This window comes from Desarmillaria tabescens (assembly GCF_030435595.1).
Source record: "Desarmillaria tabescens strain CCBAS 213 chromosome Unknown EV420scaffold_13, whole genome shotgun sequence".
NCBI classification, from domain to species: domain Eukaryota; kingdom Fungi; phylum Basidiomycota; class Agaricomycetes; order Agaricales; family Physalacriaceae; genus Desarmillaria; species Desarmillaria tabescens.
Genome location: NW_026848312.1, coordinates 1,046,917 through 1,061,975, shown reverse-complemented (window position 1 = coordinate 1,061,975; position 15,059 = coordinate 1,046,917). Strand labels below are relative to the sequence as shown.

General features: G+C 46.6%; 6 protein-coding genes across 6 annotated transcripts; 2 read left to right on the top strand and 4 right to left on the bottom strand.

Moving 5' to 3' along the window:
• Window positions 1-809: 809 nt before the first annotated feature.
• On the bottom strand, window positions 810-3,437 carry EV420DRAFT_1536014 (uncharacterized protein). The gene is made up of 21 exons (XM_060472850.1): window positions 3,291-3,437; window positions 3,214-3,239; window positions 3,147-3,158; window positions 3,048-3,090; window positions 2,943-2,992; window positions 2,792-2,890; window positions 2,708-2,735; window positions 2,629-2,654; window positions 2,542-2,567; window positions 2,452-2,486; window positions 2,367-2,403; window positions 2,299-2,314; window positions 2,164-2,245; window positions 1,946-2,115; window positions 1,862-1,892; window positions 1,757-1,811; window positions 1,686-1,705; window positions 1,533-1,631; window positions 1,415-1,480; window positions 1,055-1,353; window positions 810-998 (listed from the first exon to the last, which is right to left on the bottom strand). The coding sequence occupies exons 1-20, from the start codon at window positions 3,327-3,329 to the stop codon at window positions 1,276-1,278; spliced, it is 1,038 nt and encodes a 345-aa protein (XP_060332404.1). The 5' UTR covers window positions 3,330-3,437; the 3' UTR covers window positions 810-998; window positions 1,055-1,275.
• Window positions 3,438-5,147: 1,710 nt separating this feature from the next.
• On the top strand, window positions 5,148-7,232 carry EV420DRAFT_1747189 (uncharacterized protein; the record flags this gene model as incomplete). Its single annotated transcript, XM_060480192.1, has 9 exons — window positions 5,148-5,210; window positions 5,707-5,798; window positions 5,916-6,172; window positions 6,267-6,328; window positions 6,532-6,575; window positions 6,872-6,916; window positions 7,011-7,023; window positions 7,056-7,137; window positions 7,183-7,232. The coding sequence occupies 9 exons, from the start codon at window positions 5,148-5,150 to the stop codon at window positions 7,230-7,232; spliced, it is 708 nt and encodes a 235-aa protein (XP_060332403.1).
• A 1,394-nt stretch (window positions 7,233-8,626) lies between these two features.
• EV420DRAFT_1620049 (uncharacterized protein) lies at window positions 8,627-9,225 on the bottom strand (the record flags this gene model as incomplete). The annotated part of the gene is made up of 5 exons (XM_060475535.1): window positions 8,627-8,694; window positions 8,749-8,883; window positions 8,930-8,953; window positions 8,979-9,161; window positions 9,210-9,225. The coding sequence occupies 5 exons, from the start codon at window positions 9,223-9,225 to the stop codon at window positions 8,627-8,629; spliced, it is 426 nt and encodes a 141-aa protein (XP_060332402.1).
• Window positions 9,226-9,363: 138 nt separating this feature from the next.
• Window positions 9,364-10,850, bottom strand: EV420DRAFT_257526 (uncharacterized protein). Its single transcript, XM_060481449.1, has 7 exons — window positions 10,837-10,850; window positions 10,581-10,781; window positions 10,491-10,532; window positions 10,206-10,444; window positions 10,075-10,153; window positions 9,703-10,022; window positions 9,364-9,657 (listed from the first exon to the last, which is right to left on the bottom strand). The coding sequence occupies exons 2-7, from the start codon at window positions 10,681-10,683 to the stop codon at window positions 9,466-9,468; spliced, it is 975 nt and encodes a 324-aa protein (XP_060332401.1). The 5' UTR covers window positions 10,684-10,781; window positions 10,837-10,850; the 3' UTR covers window positions 9,364-9,465.
• Window positions 10,851-12,312: 1,462 nt separating this feature from the next.
• EV420DRAFT_1641622 (uncharacterized protein) lies at window positions 12,313-12,840 on the top strand (the record flags this gene model as incomplete). The annotated part of the gene is made up of 3 exons (XM_060477263.1): window positions 12,313-12,437; window positions 12,488-12,556; window positions 12,612-12,840. The coding sequence occupies 3 exons, from the start codon at window positions 12,313-12,315 to the stop codon at window positions 12,838-12,840; spliced, it is 423 nt and encodes a 140-aa protein (XP_060332400.1).
• A 30-nt stretch (window positions 12,841-12,870) lies between these two features.
• Window positions 12,871-14,610, bottom strand: EV420DRAFT_257474 (uncharacterized protein). The gene is made up of 6 exons (XM_060481448.1): window positions 14,135-14,610; window positions 13,976-14,086; window positions 13,856-13,926; window positions 13,650-13,802; window positions 13,228-13,598; window positions 12,871-13,174 (listed from the first exon to the last, which is right to left on the bottom strand). Exons 1-6 carry the CDS (start codon window positions 14,435-14,437, stop codon window positions 13,002-13,004), a joined length of 1,182 nt encoding a protein of 393 aa, XP_060332399.1. The 5' UTR covers window positions 14,438-14,610; the 3' UTR covers window positions 12,871-13,001.
• Between the last annotated feature and the right edge of the window lie 449 nt (window positions 14,611-15,059).

Genomic DNA, 15,059 nt, shown 5'->3' with positions numbered 1-15,059 from the left:
AGCACAGCCTCAGGCCGCCGCAGTCGCATACCGGCGGCAGCCGCGGACCTGAATTTCAAATTGTTCGCTTGCACCCGATAACTTGCGAGATCTAAGCAAAAATAAAAGCTACCAGAAATGACAAAGATTTGAGACTCATGTTGAAGAAGAACGAGTGGATTCTTTTCTTTTCATACTATTTTTCCCTTTTAAATAATACTTTTCCGTGAGATAATTTCATATCCACGGGTTGCTTTCTTTAGATACCTCCACGCTGCGCCAAGCATGCGCCGGTAAATACTCCTATCCTTGATGGCATGATAAATTTCAAGTCCCAGGTCGAGGCTTGACTGTACGAAATTTCTTTCAGACATCTTTTGTTGTCTAATCAAAGGAGACGCGTCCAAGTTATTACCTCTCGCTAAGGTACAGGACCACAGGCGCGTCCCGCTCATATTCTTAAGCGTATCTGACAGTGACACATATTGACAGTCTCTCATGTACTTGAAGTTCTCATACAACAATAGCGCCTTCCTCTCCTAAGTACTCCCCCTTCACCCTTCAGTCTCAATAGGATGACACTTTTGATAACTTCAATCGTCCTGGATCATGGATGCATTAGCATCCGATCCGCTGGTATGGATTCTGATTAGAACTCGGCATCAACCATGCCTGCTTGCTGGAAATTACGTTACACTCCCCGCAGACCCAGGAATTTATTAATATCACCTACGCTTAATGCTATTTTCCGAGATGACTATCTTGGTTCTCGAGAACAGTATGGAACTCACGGTGCGGTACTTAAAGCTATCGAAACTTCAATTCCTCTTGCCAAGGTCATGCGTCGAACGCTATTGCTTCTTCGAACCAAATTTACAGACACGGATCGACTAGACATAATGAAATCGAAGCCATTACCTTAGCTCATCTCCGTCAACCGACATCTTTCACGTATTCTAAACCCCAGTTTTGTCCGTTCCGTTCCCATCCACGTGTAGTTGGTACAAAGTCGACCCGGTCTATACGGACTTGCCTCAGCGGAAGCTTTAAACATGTCACGAATGACAAGGATCACCTTATGAACTCATGTCTCCAGCGTGCGTCCCATTGAAGTGGTACGAACATCATCACTGGTGTGACTTGTTACGAAAGATCAGCATTGAGGTTCCTAGCTTCTGCGTCCACATTGAAGATAACGGTAGCTCTCGATAAATAGTATTACACCTTGTTACATATCCCATAAGGTAGCCATCGAAAAATGAAAGTTAGAACATAGTATACAGACTATCGAGATAATCAAACGCTGCAGTCGTCTGCTTTGACGCGAGGTAAGGTATGAAGCTCCAACGAATGCGTCGATTTATTATTCTGCTTCTGAAGAATGGGAACCATGAGGAATGAAGCATCTTTAGAAAAGGGAGGGATAGATACTTACAATCTCTGAAGAAGCATCGTCTGTAATGTGGGGCTGGTAATCGACCTGGATTGCCATATCACCCGGCTTAATGGGGGAAGTCAGCTTGAAGAGCTCCCCTTGAACGGCTAACACTCACTCTAGCTACCTGTAGCCTTGTTCCAGCAGAAAACGACTCGGAAGTCAACCTGTGTACGCCGCTAAGAGATCTGAACCGCTTCCGAGAGTTCAGGGTCGCCTGTATCGACGGTTAGTCATACTCAGTCCCTGAATTGAAATAAGAGAATCATACAAGGACGGAAACGCTATACACTATGCAAGGATGTTAGACGGAGCATATCTCTAGAAACAAACTCGACGTACTTCGACACAGAACTGCGTACAAACCGACAAATATCAAATTGTCACTCCAGACAGTCTGTTTGAAACCCGTCAGTTGCAAAGTCTAGTAGCTAGATAAAGACTCACCGCAGTGACAAAGCAAAGAATAGCAAAAATGCTAGATACTCATCATTGATGCCATGTTACAGCCGAATATTCTACGTTACTCACCTATTAAGAAAACCTGTATTCAAAGAGTAAAGGACTAGTCTATTGATAATGTGGTTTGTTCTGCGAACATCGTTCATTTGAATAGCATCATGATTGACGGAAGACGGTACATACTGAGCATTTTGTGTCTTGCTCCTCAAGAGCATATAAATCAAGGAGCCGGTTATCAGCTTTGGATGAATTAGAACAACGCTCTGATAGCAGAGCCAACTACGCACGATATCGGCGCTGTATCCAAAAACCAATAGCTTGGCAATATTCTTTAGTTCTCCAAGTTGGGTAGTTGATGTAAGGGATTGGCTACAAGTTAATCGGCGTCAACATAGGAAGGCCCATGGCATTTTTGAACATACCATCGCGCGTAATAGTCTACGAAGGAACTCTTAGCCAAATATCGGGTACGATCGGGTCAGCTACTCACATAGCGTAACTACAAAATTGCCGATGACCAAGCTTGCCTGAGCGATGTTAGCTATGGGGTTTCGATAGACCAGTGAGGGACGTACGATGAAGGGGGCAAGAAAGCGGTTTCTCTGGCTTACTAGAATACGGATGAGATAAAGATGCTAAGGAAACAGGTGGTAAACAAGGCTCACCGACGTATACTCTCCATGTGAAGAAGCTAATGCGAATGGTCAGCTGAACTGTTTTTGTTCCTGTTGTTGACGGCCACGAGTACGAACCCTTGACAGACTAGCCCTTGACACGCCTGCAGGGAAGCATTCAGCATAAGGAAAAGCGAGAAAGAGAAGTGATCCGAACCGTTATAACCAGTTGTATTAAGAAGGTCCTGGAGATTTGTGCAGATGAAGCCAGTAAACCAGTACACACAGAAGACCGACGTACCATAGCAGCTTAGTCAATATCAACGGATTGGCGAATCCTTTGATCAAGTAGATGTACAGAGCGTGGGTGATAAAAATTTGATGCGAGGTGTCGAGGAGACTAGTATGCAAGGTGAGGATTGGGTCAATAAGAAGCAGCGATGACTACTTACGACACAATTGCGACAACACATTTCATACCGATATGGTCATTCGGATAGTCCTGTCACAGCAGTCGGTATTCAATATGCCCTTGAAATGATAGAGGGATGGCGCACCGAGTAATACTCGTAAGTATGCAATACTGAGCTCCCCCATATGCTGCGTCATCGGATAAGCAACGCCTACTCATACTTCCCAGTGACTGTATCGCCCACCTTGCTGCGATTCTGTGCATGTAATTAGGCCTTGTGAATGCAGGGGAATGCGAAAAAGGAAACTTACATTGTCCCGATGAGAAGGGCTCCCATCTGGAGCAAAATAATCAGCCGAAGAATCAGGAAGCGAAATAGAGGGCTTGCCGTATTGTCAAGAGCTGGAAGGGCCATCGTAGTACTCATGCTGGAGGAGTTGATTCATCCACCCCACCAAGGAAGTGCTATTATATATAGCGGATACCCGCTCCAAGACAGAGTCCGAAGCAAAGAACGAGGTTTAATTGTACCTTGTTCATTTTTTTGATGTGGTTCGCTGTGATGTCATTTGTTCACATCTATGCGGTCTGGAAGTTTCCGGCAATCCGCACAATCGTCGCAGACGGCTTCCACCTTCAGGGTTCTATGATGTGGGCCAGAGTTTCAACAAGGTCTCAAGCAAAGGGATGGATGGAAGTGTTTACCAAGTCGACGCGTTTGACGGTGATGAAATCGAGAAGTGGGAAGAAAGGCTCGAAGGAAGAAGTTTCTTGCGAAGAAATCGCGGGGGAAAAGTCATGTGGGAATGTCGAAGGTGGGTGTTGTCGTCTGATCATGATCGAAGTCCCGGCATCCGGCCTGCGTGACGCATAAAGTGTTCTCGACCGAACGCAAAATTCCGAACACATACAGAAAGAATTCCGAATATACACAATCTTCCATGCGGTATCTGCGAATCAACGACAGAACTAGGTGATTTTTAGGATAGGGTTACTGATGGGGAAGATTTGCGGGTCTGCCATCTTATGCATCCTGTGAATAGGAACATCATACATGGACATTGAGATACAAAATTTGAAAAAAAGCGATCAACATTGCTTTGCACAGAACATCTGCATCTCGTTGCTATGTTGAGCAAAGGTGGTTTTTCGTCCTGCTGTCCATAAAAGATCAGTGATGCTTCTGCCGATAGGAAAGAATCCATACCGTTAACACCAATATCAGTGGCTTCGTCAACGGTCAGACCAAGGATTCGCCGGCCATTGCGATTCTTGCTGAAGCGATGAGCTAAGGTCAGTCAGAAATATTTTCCCTCGGTATGCAAGATGCGAAAGTTTAGGTAGCCAATACCGGTGTCTTTGTCTGCAAGTGGACCAGCATGTGAGAAAGTCGCCGAGTAGGTCTCCCCATTTAAATCAAAATTTGGGGCTAGCACTGCGATGAATTCGTGCCTGGACAGCTAATAAGGGAGAACCAAAGATAACGTAAAAATCAATTCCCACCCAAAAACGGGAACACCCTCATCACGCTGATATCGATGGTGGATCCATTTCTTTCGCAGACATGGCGCAGCTACTACGCACCAATCACCTTTGGCTTATAGACACAGAAGACTTACGAGGTTCCAAGTGCCACTTCGCATGACCGATTGAAAATTGAATGACTCCAAGCTCCGATCAGCGTGTTTAACTTTAAAAAGAACGTAAGCATCCTTAGCACCACAGCAGACTTAAAATCCTCGGTTCTGCATGCGCTCCGATATTTTCCTGTCTTTTCGATAAAGGTTGAGAAAAAGGAAACCTGGAACCCGCAAATTGTCGTCGAAGTTGATTGGAGGGAACTTCCGTCGAATGCTCCAAAGACTTGGCGTCATATTCTACGCAAACGGAGTGTTATGAAAGAAACAACAGAAGTGTACGAAGTAAGACGTACCGGCAGAAATCGAAATGCATTCATCGTGATACTTCAGCGCTTCCAGGCCTCTGTGGTCGAAGCGGTTGCAAGTAAAAGCTAATTGGTTTCCTTGGTGGCCACCACATATGGCATCGAACTTTAACGTCCGGGACCGGGCGGTCGTGATAGAGAATCCGAATATCTTTTTTTCAACTAATGGCTAAGTCGGTCTCCTCATGACGTCCTAAACGGGATCATCGAAAGGCGACGAGACTAGAACCAATCCATAGCCACTAAGGGCTTTGCCAACTGTAGACGCACATTGAATTGTCGGGACTCGGAAATCCAGGGATGCTGGACATTTTCGACAAAATATCTGCGAGAGACGGTGATTGCGGCTGCAGCGTAGGGGAGGTGAGTAATGACGGCAATTCATGGAGGACAGCACGTCAGGACTAACTTATATATGTCAACCACCGCAGAATAAAATATGCCGCCGAGCTTTTCGGTCTGTCGTGACACGAACAGAAGGCAGCAGGTTATGGCATTGCTCCAGAGAGCTACGATGAATGAGATGTAGTTTACGACCACCTAAAGATATCGTTCAGGAACTGCTGAACGCCGGAGACGTCGAAGGGACTCACTTTTAACAATTGTCATGGCAACCTCAAAAAAATGACTCTAGCACGGCTGAACCTATCCCTAAGGACTCGACGTATATTTTACCTGAGTGATATCTGCGAGCTAGATCAAATCCAAGGACAAAAAATTCTGTCCGGTTGTAAGCAAGACTCTAGAAAGGCTACAATTGATACGAACCTGCAGACGAAAGATTATTCTTCTGGGGATTTCGAACCACCGACAAACTAAATCTTCTCCCGCTGTCCATCATGGTTCACATTGTCGGAAGAACTGTTTTTCAGAGCCAATTACCAACATCGGTGACTACCAGCCAAGCGTGCGGGGGTTGAAAAGATCCCAGTCAAAAATATCTGTTGAATGGTAAGACCGAGGTGAAGGCCCTCGTATTCATTTCAGAATCGCAGACGCCGGTACTTGGAAGGGTCCAAAAGATGGCATTCTTTCTATTCCTGCAAGACTCTGGATAACGATATCCAGTCTTCCATCTCCACATCAATACGATATCATCGGCAAGGAAAAGTCCTGCTCAAAGGACCAGCACGCTTCACAACCGATGGAGCAAGCCAATCCCTTGGTAAAACACACTCTGGCAAGAACCCGCGAGTTTACTAACATCTTCAAGTTCTCTCGCACATGGGCATGGCGCTCCGTTACTGAAACTACTTGGAAAACGAACACAGCACCTAAGAAAGGCAACGGGGATCAGGGAGACAATGAGAGTCCGATGGGGGCTGGTCAGGTCGATCAAGCGCTCTGGCAAGATGTCTTCCGCTCTACTCCGGGCCGAGATCTGCCGCGAAATCGTCTCTTCAGATTCTCATCTCGTAGTATACAGCAAACGATGGATATGGATCCAGAGAACTTTCAAGTATGAAGAAGTTCCTGAATACGTGCGTGAAACAAGGGCGGGGGTAAGGATAAGGGACAAGAGTCATTTTTGACATGTGAACGGCCGAAAAGCGCCTCCATGTGCTTCGCTTCATTGTTGTAGAAGCAACGGATTGCCCCTGGCACAGTGTTTTCCTACATGGCTTGCGTCTGAATATCGAGCGTACTTCCATCTAGCGCTTAGCTTGAATAATCTATCTGGCAGTGTAGTGGAACGATATCAGTTCTGGTCAAGATTATTCGGATTCGGTACGTACCTCTGCAAGAGAAGACTTGCCACCACTCAGTCCGAGAGTGTACAGACCTCACCCTTCGACTTCGATACGAGCTCCTTCCGGGAATCTTATCACGATTTGGGTTAACCGGGGGTACGCGTCTCGTAGGTGGCGAAGTGGCAAATCACAATTCCTGTACTGAGCTACCTCAGACTCCTACATAGAACAGGATCAGAAGTCAATTATCCATCAGAGAAGGCTAATACTTACGAGACATACGAAGATATGAAGCAACACCAACGGCGACAATATTGATCTTCCATTCCTCAGACAAGTCGCGGTGGCGTTTATTGAGCGTCTAGCCATCTATCCACGGTAAATTTTCGGATTCGGAGCGCCTCCGAACCATTGCAGGAATCAGAAAATTGTAGATGTCCACATCTCAAGACTGTGCCTGCATGCATTGCAGATGTCTGCCACTGGTGAGCGCAGCACCACCACATATCCCCGTCAGTGTTCAGACACCGAGTTCCTCGTGATCTTGTACCTGTATGGAGAAAGAAACCCCCACATCCAAATCTTCGGAAATTGGGTCAGTGTGTGTTACAATTCAAAACCGTGAAAACTCTTACGGTATTCAGATCTCATTCAGGAATCGTCCAGACTGTCTCGGACAAAAGATGCAGTGTGAATCAATATCGCCGTTGGTAGGAAGATATTGATTGTACATGTGCATGCCACGCGTGGGTCACGGTTCTTCTTCTCGCACTGTCTGTGATCTAGGTGTTCAAGCAATAAAAGACAGCGCGGGACCTCAGAGCAGAGAGACTCTCGGGCGGTCATCAAGAAGCGAGTACCACCAGAGTAGGGTCTGCATGATGATGAAGTAATTTCGGTCCGGAGCATTGTGATAGAAGATGGGACGTTTAGTATGGCGCCATGTACTCTTCCCATACAAACCAGCTGGGAAGCTCTTCAGCACTGACACTGTAGTGAACGAAAGAGTACGCCAATCGTCCTCTTATATCGATCAATGTCATATTACACAGTCTTGCTGGGCCTATTATCGTTCCTGCGGAAGTCGGTAATAGTCTTTGATGACAGGCGATAAGAGGGTCGAAAGGAATGGCCTCCAAGCTGAAAGAAACTGTCACTTTGATCTGGAATCTTGAGCTCACACTTGAGAGTTGTTATCCGCAGGCGCTGTAAGCACCGCGATAACGGGTGTCAGGGAAAGCAAAAATCACTACAGGAAACAACGTAGTCATTAGCGCGACCCTATGTCCACTGTAGTAATCCCCAGGATGTATAACTTAGATACCAGAGTGAAGATATAGGAAGGCATATCGCTCTCTCATCCAATGACCAGCAATTTTAGGCTTGAGTTCGCTATGGACCTGCTCGGTGGTGAGATAGGGAAGAACGACAGACTTTTTGTTGACGTACATCACCTTCCACCGCTGCGTGTGCTAAATTCTAAGGCCATTTATATACCGCCATAACCGTCCTTGAAAATGATTCCTCCAGAGAAGAATTTTTTTTCTCTCTCATATTGCCGGGCTGGGCAAATAAACCCCGAGAGCACCGTGACTAGTAGTCTAGACTCAGAGAACGATGAGGGAAAGGTCATCGAGAGAGAACGCTTCGCACCATATACATAGTATCGCGACATAGCAATCCAGGTGAAGAATTGAACAAAAGAAGCAGCACAACCAGAAACTGAGCAACGAGTCTAGGTTTCGCGCGTCGCGTGGTGGCGTCAACGAAGAAATATGCACCGCCACCACGTGTCGCTTACTATATGGCATCTTCCCTGGCCGAGACTTGCCGAGACCAGTTCGAAGGCGAGGCTTGATCAGGTTTGAGCTGCTTGATATCCAAAATCGAAGAATATGTCTACGAGAGGACAGCAAATATACCGAATTTCTTCCTTAAATTTTAGCTTAATATTGAAACGCACTACCAACTTCAATTAACGTCCATGACCGTGACCAACATGGGTCTCTGATAGACGATAACCCAGTCACTACAGCTACTATTGACTTCGACAGGTCTATGGTACATTTAGATAGCAAAACACAAATATTAGAGCGCCTTGTGAGCCTTCAGAAACTCTTCAGCGTGCTTCTTAGCTCCCGGCGACACTCGAGGGTCTAATTCGAATAACTGAGTACAGAAGAAACAACATGCGGTGAATCAAGTCTTACTGTGCAAAGCGGCTTTGTACCCAGCAATAACTCGCGTTTCATGCTCAGCGTCAGTCCTGAGATCACTCGGATCAATTCCTGCGGCTTCGAGGATCTCACGAGCATGCTGTTTGGCTTCTTTGGACGTCCCTTCGTCTGAAACCGAGTGAGCGGAGCCATTAAAAAAAGCGGCGAGACTCACTGTGGAGGGTTGCCTTGTATCCACCTAAATAGAGGTTCATGGTGGTAACTTGCTAGTGAAACGACAATCTTACCGAGAATACGGTTTACATGTTGCTGATCCTCTTGCCCACTTACTCCAGTGAGCTCCTTAAGCCGCTCCTGCGCGAGATTTTTAGCCTCATCAGATGTGTTCGGATTGCTGATAGTTGCTTTGAGTCCGGAGATGACATGCGCCGGGTCTTTGTGATGTGCTACAATCGTGTTTGAGTACAGGAAAAGATAATGATGAAGAGCCTTACAAGATGCAGAGGCCATTGTTCGTAGTGTTATGAAGCGTCGAAGGTGTTGCATTTAAAGCTTGGGGCGGAGGTTTCACTACTTTTTATCACGGGAGTATGTATGTCTCAGGGCAGTATGATTCATAGATGACGATGTGGATATGGTGCGGAACCCACCACTTTCGGATAATCCTCGTGAGCTCCAGTCACAAGGGAAGGCGGGAATTAAATATTCGAATTGTATACTCAGGACGTCTAGATTCCCCGTCCACTATAGTCAAGAAATTTTATGGTCATTGCAATCACGTTCCCCGTCCCCATCAAAATTATGACACCGACAGATGATGATAGTCGCCGTCTCAGGATCAGGATACGTCTGATGAACATCACGATCGCAGTCTTCCTTAGAGGTATCACCACGGCGGGACTTTGACGCGACGCGAGCAACAAGGAGGGTTGGTGCAATACTCTGGATATCGGTTAAAACAAGATTATACAAAAATATTCAAAGTACCTTGATATACATCATGAAGATGTCTGCGTAAAAGCAACCATCGAGACCACAAATCACGAGCACCAAGTAGATAATCAACGACATAGAGTAGATAGCCGATGACTCAATCAGGGCCTCTAGGATCCCACAGTAGGAGTGAACACCCGTAACACGCAGGATGCGATACACAATGAGTGCCGTACACGACAACGTTGTGACCAAGGTCAATGAGAGGTAGATCACGGAAAAGTCAAACTGTGGGTCTGGGGTGGATCCTTCTGTATCCTCGATACTCTGAGTCTCATAGCGAAGAATGCTGACTAGCTGGATCATCTTTGCGACTGAAGGGTAAAAATCAGTTAAGATCGATGCAGGAGATTTTTGGACTCCTACCGGTACCTGCAACGGCACAAAATGTCGGAAATAAGACAATCCGCCATTGCCGGTCCCAGATGACCCAACAGCGCCATACCTACGAAGGAACGTCCAGTGATAGTACAAAACGACATGAGGAAGAAGCGAACGATAGTGATATCAACAAGGAATGTGCCGATACCTCCCGTAATTCCATCGATAAGTTGGAAGGCTATCCACCATGGGCTAGGGAGCTCCGCAGCCTTGAACACAGTATACAAGTTATTTCCGTGTCCTACGAATGCGCGATGGACGAAGGCCCAGTCGAACGAAAATCCAATCGTCGCGAGAAGGTAAAGCATGACAATGATGACGACTAGAAATTTCCTTCCGAATGTCGATCTAGAAACTGCAGACCATGACAACATGGGAACCAGAATAGAAAGAAGACGTACACATGGTCCAGAGGGCGACGGAAAAAATGCCCGTATATAACCCTGGAGTTCGACATCAGAGGGAGTCGAGGAGGGATGAGACAAACACACCCTGAAGATATGCTTCGAGGATCATTCGGTTCAGATCCACGTCCAAGGCTTCAAGCATGTCCTGTCTTTCCTCCAGGGAAAGGTTCCATGGTATTGATTCCATGCAGAAAGAAAGAGGGACGGAGTCTTCATATGGGCCCTGGTATGCAGTGATTATGGGATAGTGATTATTGGGTGACACCACCTGATCATCATTCCCGCCTATGGCATCACGGTGGTTGAGCATGATGGAATAAGAGAGACATCAAGAATGTACCTGAAGGTACTTAATTACTGTAACAACCATCGGAAACCTCGCAAACAACAGTGACAAATTCAAGCGTAACGTCAGGCGTCGTCGCGAAGACGAGCATAGCTGTTGTCATATTATCTGCAGCCGGAAATGATGAGAATAGTGCAAAAGATGGAAATTAGAATGGCGTTCCGATCGTTCCGGGTCTCTTTCATGATACATATAATTGTTGGAGTAGCCACCCCACAGTTAAAGATTGGCCCTAGAAGATTAAAAATCTTCGACGCTTACCAGCACAGATGTAGCAGACCATCTTGAGCGGGAGAGGCAGGAATACCAGCGATTGGACAAGAGAATCATGATGAGGTGCCCATCAAAATCGGATGGAAGCGTCGGACAACGATAAGAGCTATGTCTGCCGATAGCTTGCATCAGTTTCGATTAGCTTCAGATATCCAAGGACTATACCAGTGGACCTTTCTTCCGCGAGTTCTGGTGGCCTCGTCTGTAGGCAATATCAAGCACTGAAACACGCTGGTGACCATTAGTAGCCGAGCGTTAAACCAAACGAAAAGCCTGAAGTGTACATATGAGAAGCGAATCATAATTCAGTATATCGCGCAAAACAAAAAACTGTTGATTGCGTCGCGCTGTGGCCACGTGTTCCATCATCAGTTTAGTTTAGGGCAGGTCGGCAAATTAAATGCTTTGCTCTTACGGTCACATTAGGCCGTTTGGCGACCTGGTAACCTTTTACGTGGCAAACCTTCATCACGGGATACCGTATGGACAGTCAAATATTCTTTCACAACTCTGGGATTCCACGATGGTTCCCAGGCTGGGCTCAATAAATTTCGAGGTTTGGCTGGTAGCTGATGGGTATTGGTGCGTTCCTCGAAACCGTACCTTGAATGAAACAAAATCACTGATTCCAAAGAAGCTATGGAAACATATGGATTTTAACGGCTCATCCAACCAGGATCATGATTTCGTCCCGAAGGAGCCTTCTCCCGTATATCTATTATTCTGTCTCGAGCTGCCACATCTATTAATAAAGTAGCAATAGAAGCGCCTACATATGCTGCGCATTTCTATTTTATTTACGACCTCTCAATATGCAGTCGCATCTGATTTTGATTTGGCTTTTAGATATCCATATGCTTGTACCTGATGCTTGACACTGCTCGGTTTCTATCCTCTGACTCCCCTGGAAATATAAATGCTATAGAGCCATGATTTCGACTTCATCCCTCAACTAAACCTTGATCGGGTACTTCAGGGCAACATCTTCCTTGCGGGTCAAGCTTTTCTCCCATTTCTCCAAGTTGCAAGAAAGTATCTTCCTTCCATTCGGGATTTGACATCTCTCCAACAAGCGAGTTCAGGTTTCGAGATTTGTGATTCATGTCATAAACTCTGCTGACAGAATTCATACAGGTCGCTCCCTTTGTGTTGAATACCTTGGTCATCGTCTGCGCCTAATATATATTTTACTGTTCAATGGGTCAAGGTCCTAGCTCCGGACCCGGCCATCGGAGTCGTGGTTCTTGGCATGCCATCGATCCAACACCTAACGGTGAAGGTGAAAGTGACAGCGATAGTATGGGGGGTTCAGCTTCAAACAGGTTAGTTTAATCTTGATCCTGCTCGTTCATGTGTTAATATGCTTCTCCAGGAAAAGGTTTCTGCATTTTGAATCAGATCTCAGGTCCAACTGGGACACTCAGGCCATTAATCCTATCAGGTTCGTCATATTTGGAGTTGCGATAAAGGATAACAGATATCCTGGGTTCGCATAGGTCCTTGAATGCTTCGTCCACCCGTCTATTCATTGTAGGAAGTTCGTTCGGCACCATCGTTTTGCTGGTTATCGTAGCCGCTTACATGCGAGGAAGACGGCTACGGCGTTTACGAATAGGTGCCCCATGTACCGACGGAGAGGTCGTTCGGGATTTGGAAGATCAGAAGATCGTCCAGATGGCCGACGGTCAGGATGAAGATGTACCACCGTATTTCTCTATACATTAGAGTACGCTGTATGAATGAATAAACGATCCACTTGAGATTGTCATACTGAATTGAAGGTGGCTGGAGTACTCAACAGCCTCAAACTTAGTTGGCATATTACAATATGCCGCTCAGCGTAAATACGATTTTCCGGAATTAACGGATCGTAAATACGCAGATCATTAATATACTCCAATCCTCCTTATCGACTCCGTCGGTTCATCAATCGGGCTAGGACCCTGTGGCAAGCCCAACAGCTGCTCGAACTGCAGTCTAAACCGCTCGACAACCTCACGGTTAAGCATCCACTCATCAAACGGCTTCGTATCTAGCATGCTCCTATACTCAGCTAATGCTGCACGAACTCAATGAGCGAGGAAAGACTCCTATGGGAGATAAAGAACATACGTTTGAGTCCCTCCTTTGGTGGAACATCGTTTCTGACGCTCCATCCCCCACTAGCTATTACGCTCTGGTAATCCACCGACAACAACCAGTTCATATAGAGCTTAGCGGCGGCCGGATGCTCGGCCGTGTTGAATATCGCTGCACGCTGAGCCCATATTACAAGGGCACTCGAGTCCGAGTCTGGGGGGAGTTCTTCGACAATTCCGGTACTCGCGTTCGGGAATCCCGTAGCGGTGGTAAATGTCAAAGCCTCCGGTCCGTCAGACAGGAGGACCGCAGGTGGAGTGGCAGTTCCCCTGACCCAGGTGATACCCTGTGCGATGAAGTCGTAGATAGATTGCCAGCCGTGGGTTTGTTGGATTTGATAGAACCTTCCAGGAATGGATGAGACACAGATGAAGCGAAACTTAAGAGATACGTACTCGAATAAGACAGCGTCGTCATCGTTGGGATACGCGCTTACGATGCGGTTCTTCCATTTCGGGTCGAGGTAGTCCAGGAATTCTTTTGGGGCATCGGACGCGTTGGTCTTGGCCGTCGCATATGTGTTGGTAAAAAGGTAGTAAGCCATTCCTCTGCAGAAATAAATCAATCACTATAGGGGAGTGTGGTGCGGATATACACGTACACGAAGGCGCCGTCAGGATCTTTGATGTCGTCTGGTACTTGGTCCCATCCCGCGGGTTTGTAGTTGAGAAGCTTGGATGCCATCAGAGCTACCAGTGTCGTTACGAAAAATGATACTTACTCGACCTTCGCTCTTCCACCGAACGAAGTCATGGTACGTCTGCAGATGGGCAACGTCTACTCCCGCATTCCCGGTGAGGTTTAGAGACCGGTCGATAATACCGTCATGGTACTTGAGAGCCAAATGAGATATGTCAAACGGGGCGATCTGCTTACGTACTTTGGAAAGGTCGACAGTGATAGTGATGTTGATATTAGGGAATCTTTCTTGGAATAACTGGACGAACGGATCTTGCTGAACACTCGTATCGCCCCCAGCTCGGACGAAAAGCTGGCCTCCCTCGGCAACAGTGAGATCATAGAGCTCATCAAGGGACTGTGTTTCCACAGCTGCGGATGCGGGGGAAGGAGAACCACTGTTGGATCCAGACAGGCCTCCCAGCCAGTCAAAGATAGGCTCAAAGAGCGGAGCAGCAGATACCGCAGTCAAGTAGGTAAAGAAAAGAAAAAGAGCGATGTGCATTTGTAAGTGAGTGGACGCCGAAGAAGGGCTAAGGTTTTTGGCCGTTGACCAGATGAATTTATAATGCCATTCTGCTCAGGAAATCCTGCAACCTGCCAAAGAGCTGAGAGCCATCTAACAAGATGACATATGACATGGAGATTGTATCAATTGAGTGAACCTCCACTAGCTCGGAGTTATGGCATGGGTAGCGCGTATGACCGCACCGGTCCCCACGTTTTCCTCTTTCACAATTCAGAATGTGTATGTGAAAGTGGCCGTTTATGCTCTGGAACATAGTTCCTGTCAGATGACGATTACTTTGTTGATGGAACACTTACTTCAAGACTATTAGTGAAGCAGAGGACGTAGTACTTTGCCTATGTTCCGTTTTGACATATAAATTGAGACCGGTATTGAGCCGTTATCCAGAAGACTCACAGAAGGCGGACGACAGATTCCGATTCACCACACCTAACGCACTTTCTCCACCTCGCCCTTCTCGTTGCGTGAAGAAACAGTGATGGGCGATCGATAATTCCAGCGCTCACCTGGTGGCGCGTCTGGAGGTCTCAAATTGGCGAATCGAAGACTCTAGACCCAAACAGTTATCTGAAGTCTCCGAATTCAAATTAGAAGTTGC